Source organism: Oryzias latipes, chromosome 8, assembly GCF_053564925.1.
Source record: "Oryzias latipes strain Hd-rR chromosome 8, Olatipes_Hd-rR_3.1".
In the NCBI taxonomy this organism is placed as follows: Eukaryota; Metazoa; Chordata; class Actinopteri; order Beloniformes; family Adrianichthyidae; genus Oryzias; species Oryzias latipes.
Window position 1 is genome coordinate 2,162,489 of NC_136244.1, and position 10,357 is coordinate 2,172,845.

Here is a 10,357-nt window from a genome sequence, read left to right on the forward strand (position 1 = left end):
AGACCCTGAATTCAGTCACAGTATTGAGGCCCTAAAGAAGGGACTGTCTACAAAAACGGTTAGGTTCCAGATTAACTTGAAAACAGTGTCCTCTGTTTTTCCCCGTAGAGTTTCCAGAAATGGGCAACTATCCCGCACAAACTGCATAAAACTGGTTAAAAAGCAATCAGTTTAAAAACTGCATCAACAAAAGTTAGAGGGTGACCACAAAGGTTTGCGGCCACAGAGTTGTGTTTCTGTCTGCCGTGTAATCGGCCTTAGTGCATCGAGATGAACGGAGGCAAACCTGCTTCCAGTGAGAAACGGAATATGACTCATTTGGATTTTAACCCTTGTGCTATCTTAGATGACCCCCCCCCTTACATTGACGTGTTCTCCCTACCATGACAAAGGTGGAAAGATTTCATGTAATCCATGGACACCAGTGAGGTTCACAAATCATTGAAGAAGAAAGGTTCAGAGCACTGTCTAGTGGGTCTAGATGACCCAACTCCCAATGTTAAAGTGCCTAGGATAGCACCAGGGTTACACCAGCCTCACGCAGGAAGTCAAAGCTTCTGAAGCCATCCTTCCCCCAGCATGTGTTGAAGCTACTACAGACTGATGTGACCCCGTGGAGGTTGGGTCAACATGGAGCCAGCTTGACTAGATACAAGCTGAAAAGTTCCACTGAACTTGTTTCTCTTTGAGTTTCATTTCTAATTGTTTGACTCTCCAGGAACTGCATTGTGGACTAAAACGAACGTGGGCCTCACAGTCAGAACCCTTCTGCTTCTTCTGCGAATGTCCGGACGTCCTGGTTTCCACAGATCAGCAGTTCTCATCTGCTCCTCTCCGGGTGAGCTCTGCTGTGAACAACCCTTCAAGCCACAGAAACGGCAGAAAAACAAATGAAACTGCAAACGGATCAAAGTGAATAAAGCAGTCCATCAAAGTGAGCTCAGTTTAATGAAACCCCCTTTTCTGACCAGATAAGACAGATAAACATTGGATGCTTTGATAAAAATGGAGAAAAATCGGACCAACAAGTCCAAACGGTTCTGATATATTATGGCGTGTATTTGTGAACATGTAAATATCTGCGCTAAGGGGGCTTGATGGGCCCATATGGAAACCATTTCAATCTAACCTCAAGTCATCATGTTGATGATGATAGAAAGCAGTGTAATGGTGAACGAACAGGCCTGTGATAATGTAAGTGGAGGTGGAGGAGCGGTCCATAAATAACCGCATGTTTGGATGAATGTGGATTGTGTGTGTTCTGGAGCAATTATGGGATGGAGAGAAAAGGAGGAGACAGTGTTTGATCAGGGCAGGTGTGATAAAACACAGGGGTGCAAATAGTTTTAAAGAATACAACGGGATCCAGGATTAGTGGGTACTTTTGGAAGATAAAAGGACAAAAGGTTCTGTGGTCTCTGTCCTTGTGCACCCTCGTGGATGTTCAGGTATGACCCCCCCCCCCCCCCCCCCATGTCTCCTCTGAAACAAGCTGCTAATGCTTCCTCTGTCTCAAAAACCACACTGCCATCTTGTGTTGTACAAATCAGAGGTCTGAATGTGGCCCACGCTGTCCTGCTGGCACAGGCAAAACTCAACTTTCCTGCCCGATAGGATCCAATCCGAGTCAGAGGCTGAATAAAATACTTAAAAAAACACTTTTTAAGATGTATTTCTTTATTTGAACTTTTATGAATGTTGTTTCTCTTTTTTTATCTGCTCTGTGCGCATGCTTCTTACCCTAAGAGATAGGAATACAACATAAAACAAAGATCATCGACAAAAGTCAAAAGAACAACTAAACTGACAGTTAGAGTATAAAAGAGACCCAACCTACTAAAATGGCATAAATAGGCAGTTTCATGTTGTTGGAAATTTAATTAATTGCTACGTCATTATCTTTATTATAAATCATAAATCATAAGCCATAACAACAACAACATTGAAAAGAGAAATACAGTAAAAAGTGCACCATCATCATAAGTTTAACTTAAAAACTATACAGCTGCCAAAGATGAAATTGTTAATGATAAACTTCTAACAATATAGAAATGTTCCACAATATTTGTTACACAAAAAAAAAAAATCCTTTTTTTTCCGGGTGGGGCTGGGGCTGGGCGTTGGGGGGTAGTCTAATGCTGACTTTATTTGTTTGAGTTGGATTTTGCTTCAGTCTTTTACAGTGAGCTGACCCCAGCAGTCCACGTCACCGCCGCCTCCCCGGACATCCATCTGATGGATGGCGGAGGCAGCGGTGCAGTCTCGGTGAAGACACCCCCCCCCCCCCCCCTACACACACACACACCTTACCTCATCCAACAGCAGCGTCCGGTCCAACCTTCACCCCCCCCCCCCCCCCCCCACGCCCTCCGTCCCCCTCATCCTACTCTACATCTGCTTGTGGGGTTTGTCGCAGCAGTCCTCGCTCCCGGAGCCCTGTGAGGTCGCCGTGCCCGCAACCGGCACCGGGCCCGCGCCCCCGCCCCCTTCCCCGCCGCTGCTTCCGCCGCTCTCCCGCAGCTCCTTCTCCCTCCTCTCCCTCTCCACCGCCTCCTGCTCGCTTTTGCTGCTGGGGAACTTGTCCTTGTTGTTCTCCTTCTTCCACTTCATCCGGCGGTTCTGGAACCAGATCTTCACCTGCCGCTCCGTGAGCGCCAGCGCGTGCGACACCTCGATGCGGCGCTTCCGGGTCAAATAGGGATTAAAGAGGAACTCCTTCTCCAGCTCCAGCGTCTGGTAGCGGCTGTAGGTCTGCCGGCCTCGCCTCCTGCCCGCAGCTACTGGGGAGGGAGGGAGGGTTGGAGAAAACAAGGGGGGGGGGGGCACGCTCTTAGTTGTTTTATTTTATTTTTTAAATTGCCTTTGTATACACACAGAGAGAAGCTTTTTTAGGGGGGAGGGGGGTTAAAAGTTTAAATTGTGTGTATGCGCTCGTGTGTGTTGGAAAAGACCGAGACATTAAAATAAATTAGCAAATGTATTCGGTTGCTATTTTTCAAGACAAAATAATTGATTTACATTTTTTTTAATTAATTCTCAGTTTTTCTATGTTTTCTTCTTTAACTTGAAATCAAAAAATTTTTTTTAGTACTGAGGAATCGATTTGCGTTTTAGGCTAAAATTTTTCCTGAAAACATTTTAGGAACAACCAGTGGAGAGGTTTAGTTTTCATGGAGGTGTGAACTTTACGCGCCCAATAAAAGCAAAGAAACGCTTCTGCTCTGATGCAGAGAGAACAGATCGAGGGTTCAAAGACAGAAGCCGTCAGTTTCTAACAAACTACTGAGTTTAGTTACAGTTTAAGGCATTTAGGTATAGATTTGACCACTGTATTTAATGATCACTGTATTTAATTAAGCAAAATGTGATTAAAGTGACTTTTTTGTTTTGTTTTATTTTCTGTCTTTATAAACTATGCATTTCATCATTTCTATAATGAGTTAGATATATATTTGTAAATTCTTTATTGCTTTGACTACAATGCTTGAAATGAATCAATAAATCCAATCAAATTTGAATAGGAAATAAAACCACTCAGAAACGGGGGGTTTATAAAATCAAAACAGGATCTCAATAGAAAAAAAGATCATATTTACCGATTTGTAAAACATAATCATTTCAAAATTTTACAATTCAATTGGAATTTAAATATGTAATTTTGTAGATTTTGGGATTCAATTTTGTAGTTATAGAAGTTACTTATAGTTAATTATAGAAGAAACTACATATACATATATATATATATATATATATATATATATATATATATATATATATATATATATATATATATATATATATATATATATATATATATATATATGAGTAAATGCAACGAAAAGGCAACATAAATAAAGTGCTAAACAAAAAACACATTTTTTTTAAATATGCAACATAATCGTTTTACATTTTAAATTAGATAAAATATTTATGTTATATTTGTTAATTTTGTTTTTGTTTAATTTTGTTGTTAAAGGGTGTTCCTGTTCCTCTTTTGTCTCCGTGCGCGTGTCCGCTTTTACGCGATTAGACACAAACAACCCGGAGTTTATGAAAACGGAAAGTTTTTTGATGGCTTCTGTTTGTTTATTATTTTTTGTTATCGTTTTTATTTTTAAATTATTAATACATTTTCTCTGACTCTAAATGCCTTGTGAAAGTGGCGTCCTGTTAGGAAAACCGTAAAAAAAAGGTCTCGTAAATATCCCAGTGCGGACAAAGGTGTGGACATGTGTGGCGCATGAAAGCAGAGATTGAAGAGCTACCTCTGATCACTGAACAAATACATTTTTCTAAAGTCTGCAAACAACAGAGCCGCCGGCTGCTTCTCCGTCAGCCCGAACGGCTCCACACTGAACGGACCCCGCGCGCCAGGATTTACGGCAAATATTTACAAATCTTCGGTGGAGGTGCGCGGAACGGAGACGTGGAAACAATTTCCGTTCACTAAACTGGATCCCAACCACTGCTGATAAAGGAGGCGCACGCGTGGCGTTGCGTTTAGGAGAAAGATTTTTATTTATGCCACACCAACTAAAACGCCTGATTGTAGATTGGAGCTTTAATGCTGGCCTGCACCCCCACGCACACACTACACCCCCAGAGAAGCAACCATGATCACTTCCAGAACTTTGATGGGAAGGCTTTAGCAGCTAAATCCAAAGGATTGTCTTCCATTACGTTTACAGTAGTCACCAATCTGATGGAAGTCACTTGTAATTTCGTAGAAGCGCGCAGAGGAAGGAGGAGAAGACGCACACACAACAGCGCCTTTGTGGAGTGGGCCTGCGTGTCTCGGCTGTGTGTGGTCCGCCAGAGGCCGGCGCCGTTACTTTGTGCCACAGCTACCAGAGGAAGGTGGGGCCGCATACATGCTGTCAACAGACAGGAATTAGGGGGAATGCAAAAGGTTTTCCACCTTCAAATAAGTCACTGGGGTTTAGCGTTAGCACGAGGCAGAACCGGTGATCCAGCCCCGAACCCTGGATCTCAATGTGCAACAAAGGAGGCGACAAGAAGCCTGATCATTTAGCAATGATAATGACTAAATGGTTGTTTGTACCTCCATTTCTCTTTTTACTTTAATTTTATTATTTTCCAACTCTCTTAATCTCGGCTCTGGATCCAACAAAAGACACCCAGACAGGCTCTAAATAAACGGCAGCAGCTGACAAGCTGATATTTGGAGGGGCAGACTGTTTCCACTCGACATGAGAAGGCATTCAAAGGACAATGAACGCACCACCAACTAATAGCATTGATTCATAACATCGATTATGTCTTTCTCCATGTTTAAAAACGGCCGGGCAGTTTGTCAGAAGTCCCTGGCGCGCGCATGCAGAGCATGCTGGAGCACATTCAGCCACGCAGGTCAGGGCAGCGGAAATGAGCGGCAGCTCCACTCCTCCTCCCAGCTCTTAAAGTCCGGTTGTCTCCGTTATCACTTTTAGGATTTGCTCTCGAGAGGCTGTGTCAGATAAAACCTCCCTGACGATTTTTCACTTTCTAAGAAAGAAGAATTGTTTAAAAAAAAAGAAAAATACAAGAGGGCATATGAGAAAATCCTGCTCTTCATACAAACATTGAAAATTAGTTATGATGAGAATAAATACTATTTTTAAAGATATACTTCTGAGGGTACAAACTTCGAGATGAACATGATATTTTCCTGGTCATGAAACTCTGAAGAAGCTGCGCGCGCATCAGAGGCGCTCGTCGACCCACCGTTCTTTCCACCAACTCTAAATGTGTAAACGTTAAAGCAGATCTGCAGCAGTGAATTGTGTGTGAACTTGCACTGAAGCCGGAAATCAGCAGATCTTCAACACATGCATTCACGCGCGCGCACGTGGAAACTGAACAGGAGGGGATTTAAATTAAGTGTATAGAATGGGGGGTGGGGGTCAAAACCAAAGCTGACGGTTGTGAAATTATTATTGTTCAGGTTTATAATAAACAGCAAATCTCTGAAACCCCTCAACGCATGAACCTGTGTGCAAACCCTGTTCTCCTTCAAACACACGCACGCGTAAAAGAGTTATGGCCTCAAACAAAGCAGACGTCTCTGCAGCCAAACCATTCACTGATCTCCCATTTTCTCTGTTTCTGCGTCTCCCTGACACTCCAGAAAAATACCCCCATATCTCTCAAGCACACGTTTGTTGTGTACGTGTGTGTGTGTGGTTGTGTGTGTGTAAGTGGCTGCCATGTCTCCACATCCTCCCTCAGACCACAGTTAAAGTCGTAAAAGCTGTAGTAAAAGTTAAAGACTTAAAACCGGGTCAGAGCTGGGTCTGAGACTCCCAGTTTCTCCTAACTTCGCACCCCCTCATAGCTCCCCCCTTTCTTTCTGAACTAAAAGAGGAGGGGGTTCACCCCTTCCTTTCACATTTTTGCTGTTTTGTTTTGGTTGGCATGATTTTCTTCTGTCTCTTTTCCGGTTTTCCAGCGGCGGAAACTTGCAGACAATTTTCTCCCGCATACTTCACGAACGCACGCCTGCCGCTAAATGAATGCGCCCCCAGCAATTTCAAACTTATACACAAATGCCCCCCACACACATTTCCCTTCCCCGTCAGCGTTCCCATCGCTGTGCGGGAGCCGCGGCGGCGTCTCTGTTGGAAGACTAGACAGTCAGTGGTTTTCTCACCTTGCGGCCTCATCCATGGGAACAGCTGCGTCGGCGAAGGACTCTGATCGGTTCCGTCCGCGTCCTCGCCGCCGAGCCCCGTCGCGCCCCCCAGTTTACAGTCGCTGTACTGGACCAGATCTGCTTCCTGAGCCCCGAAAAGAGTCTGCCTCTGCAGGGCGTCGTATCCGTAAAAGTTTCCAGGCTCTCCGTGGCATGTGACCGCGCAGGGGCTCTGCTGGTACGGGTTGCTGGGCAGCGAAGAGGCGCTGTGGTGGTAGAAGTCCTGGATCTGCGGCGCGTGCTGGAAGGTGGCCCCGGAGCCCGGGCCGTACACCACGGTGGGCCGACTGCCGGCCAGGTCCTGAGCGAACCCGCACTCGTAGTAGTTCGGACGCAGCGAATCCCCACTTTTGTATTTGGAGAAGAGCGAGTTTACAAAATACGAACTCATCTTGTGTTGTGTTCGAGTCCGCGGAGTCAGAGTGGCTTTCAGGTGTGTGTTGTTGGTTTTTTTGTGGCAGACCTAATAACACACAGAGACCAAGGCGGGTGGGGGGATGGCAGGCAATGCAGGTCTACCGCCGGTGTCGGTGACCGTCGTTGTGGTGTTTCCCCTCACAGCCACAACAGGCGCGCGGCTGCCGGCTGCTAAGAGCGACGGTGAGCAGCCAGAGCAAACCACAGCGGCAAGAACAACAGTCACAGCGTCTCCATGAGGGCTCCGGAGAAGAAGAAGAAGAAGGGGGATGAAGCAGAGGAGGAGGGAGGGCTCGTGCGCATTACAGTTCCTGTGTAAGTGCTGGAAGCGGGAGCAGTGTCGCGCTCTCAAACGCTTTTCCGTGATTTACTCCTTTGCAAATGAGTTGTTTCATATTTTCTCTCTCGCTCTCGCGCGCGCCCTCTCTCTCTCTTGCTCGCTCTCTGCCAGTCACAGTGTGTGTGTGTGTTCTCCTCACACTCCACCCGTGGAGGGACGCACGCGCACACGGATCTGAGAGGCTTGCATGCAGTTTTTTCCTCAGTGGCGTGCGCACCCGCAGAAACGCCGTGGCTTTTCCAGCCCCTGTGCGCGCGCGTGATACAACACAAAGGCAGTAAGAGAGAGGTGGGAGAGGAGTGTGGTGATGGTGGTGGGGGGAGGGGGGTTAATGAGAATTCGACCGTTTTGCGTCTGATCAAGTGCACACACCTGCGCGCGCATGCACTCTGTCAACTCTGCAATAAGGAGTTTCTGTGGGAGTGGAGCTGACAGCATCCCCATCATTAACGGCTCTTTTTAAGCCCCCAGCACCCCACCCCCCTTCAGTTCCTGCACGGTGTGGAACGCGAGGCGAGGGCCCAAAATGTCAGCAGCCCCGGCGGAGCAGAGTGCTTTTTAATTGGTGTCGCCTTTAACAACATATCGCCTGTAAATGTAATTTCAAAGCAGCCTCTGCGTTTCATGACTGTTTCATGACTGCCGCTGGTGAGGAAACAAACGAGCTCCGCCATGCAACACTCAGATTATATGGCACACTATTTAAATATGATCTCCATAAACGTGTGAGAGGAGGCGGCGAGGAGAACAGGCGCGGGAAAGTGACCGTAAACGTCTGCGTGGTCGAAGCGCAAAGCTCTGCAAAGCGTGCTGTCCGCCTGTTTACGTCCTGAAAGCTGGGGAGGCTGAGCGGGATGAGGAGGCGCTCCGAGGGCGCGCGGAGGCCCTGAAGGCCTCCACCCCGCAGGCTTCCTCTTCATTATAATGTTCTGCTGGAGAGGCGCTTCATCAGGGCTGTTGTAAGGGGTGACACCAAAACAGCCCCAAAACTGTGGCCTCAAGCACTCCTACACACCCTAACGGCTCGCGCACATGCGCACTCCGTTGACAAGGAAAGTGAAACAACTACAGTTAACAATAATTTATTGTTTTAACGCATAAATTGTTGCATTTTTGAACATATACACACATGTTTTGTTTCTCATCCAATAAACATGGATGGGACCATATCCTACCCAAACATAAGTGTTTCTTGCGTTCCGTTCCAGATTATGGCCTGGAGAATTTGGTCTACTGCAGGGCAATTGTTTAAGTCTAACTGCGGCACTGAAAACTTGGACCCCGTGACCACAAACACTTTTACGCACGCAAAACAAAGAAAATCTGGTATTTTGGAGAATTGGAAGTATCTTGAATTTGAAAAATCAAAATAATCCGACTGCATGTTAGCCCCACCCATCAACCACCCCCCAACCCAATGGGTCACAAGGCTCCCCTGTTACAGAAAACATTTAAATTCTTTTTTTCAAAGGATCAAAAGTTAAAATCTAGATTTATCTCTTCCAAACACCTCCTCAAAAACGGACCTAAAAATAGAAAGGAGGGAGGAGGTCACCACATTGCAGGGTCTCAGTCTGCTAGTTCCACGCGACGTGGTTTTCTGGTGGAGCACGAGCGCCATCATGCGGCATGTAGCAGTACAGCAACAGCAGGGGAGGGGGCAGCAAAGAGAGACATTGTTTGGGGTCCGAAGGCCTCGAAAGGATTTTCTCATTTGTACTCATTATAGATTCATTCCTATATAAATGCATGTATATGTATACAAATATTAACACATTCATCCATATATTTACATGTGTTTAGGAAATTTAAAAAGGGCTTTCATTGATATTTATTTTATTACCATCAAATAAATGATTCAGATGTTTTAAACCACGAGTGTTTTTTGCAGACTCAGCAGAAAATGTGGTCATAAAGAGTAAACAAAACTGCAGCGAAAACTGTGTTTTAAATTTCAGAAGCTGAACGAAGATTTGATCAACAAAAATGTTTGTTTTTGCGTCTTTGACACTTCGTTTATTTAGAAAACGCCTACATTATAATTACATTTCTAGCTTAAACGTGAATATTATCACTTTTAAAACGTAAATAATTTTAATATATGCTTCCACGGGAAGAGATTATGAGGAAGATGTTTTATGCCACTTTAATGATAGAGCCAATCCGCACGTGCGGGCTCGCGCGCGCGCACACACACACTTCTACTGCTGTTTAAAACAAAGCCAGCTCAGCAGTGACGGAGCCGAGTAAACGTGGATGTGTTGGTTCTGTGAGAGCGCGCGCCAGGGAAGTCCATCGCGGGAATGGAGCCGTTTTACTGCCGCGCATCATCGCTGTTTTTATGTCCGACAGACCTGGACTGTGAGAGTGAGCGCGGCCGTCTAAATTACTGGCAGTAAACAGACTGTAAAACACAGTTGCTGCCATTAGCCCTCTGAAGAGACAGCCGCGCAGCCTCCCTTTAGCTTCGTGGAACCAGAAAAGAGAAAATGAGTAAAAGCGCTAAAGCAAAGACAAAAAACTAGCAACGAGTTTATTACGCCCCCCCCCCCCCCCCCTTCCAGGCTGCGCGGCATTTAAAACCAGCTTTATATTGTGTTTGACTGGACACTCGTACCTTCTGGGCCGCAAGAGGAGGCCTGACTCCGGCCACGGCGTGTTGGTCCTGAGATGACGCATCTTGCTGCACGTGCGCACGGACACAGTCGCAGCTGCAAAGCAGCGACGCATAAATGAGTTTGAGCCAGCAAACATAAAGTTCCCCGAGCCTTTTACATCACAGAGATACTGTACCCGGGAGCCCCCCCGTCTGTCCCATCAGAGGATGGGAGCTGAGGGCAGATGGGAACAGAGGGGCTCCGCTCTGCCCCTCTCATGTCTGCTTTCTCTCTCTTGCGTTTCTCGCCGCA

General features: G+C 46.1%; 1 protein-coding gene across 2 annotated transcripts; it reads right to left on the reverse strand.

Moving 5' to 3' along the window:
• Nucleotides 1-1,659: 1,659 nt before the first annotated feature.
• hoxb8a (homeobox B8a) lies at nt 1,660-7,482 on the reverse strand. Of its 2 annotated transcripts, none has more exons than XM_023957825.2 (2): nt 6,650-7,482; nt 1,660-2,777 (listed from the first exon to the last, which is right to left on the reverse strand). In XM_023957825.2, the coding sequence occupies exons 1-2, from the start codon at nt 7,080-7,082 to the stop codon at nt 2,389-2,391; spliced, it is 822 nt and encodes a 273-aa protein (XP_023813593.1). In that variant the 5' UTR covers nt 7,083-7,482; the 3' UTR covers nt 1,660-2,388. The 2 variants fall into 2 exon arrangements, with proteins under 2 accessions (XP_023813593.1, XP_023813592.1); XM_023957824.2 differs by having other exon boundaries at nt 1,660-2,780; nt 6,650-7,302.
• Nucleotides 7,483-10,357: the final 2,875 nt, after the last annotated feature.

What these genes read in the sequence shown, in the direction of transcription:
- hoxb8a (XM_023957824.2), bottom strand. Translation starts at nt 7,082, where the DNA reads ATGAGTTCGTATTTTGTAAACTCGCTCTTCTCCAAATACAAAAGTGGG. An exon ending in CCCATGGATGAGGCCGCAAG is followed by an intron (nt 2,781 to 6,649) that starts GTGAGAAAACCA and finishes CTCCCTCCCCAG; the next exon opens with TAGCTGCGGGCAGGAGGCGA.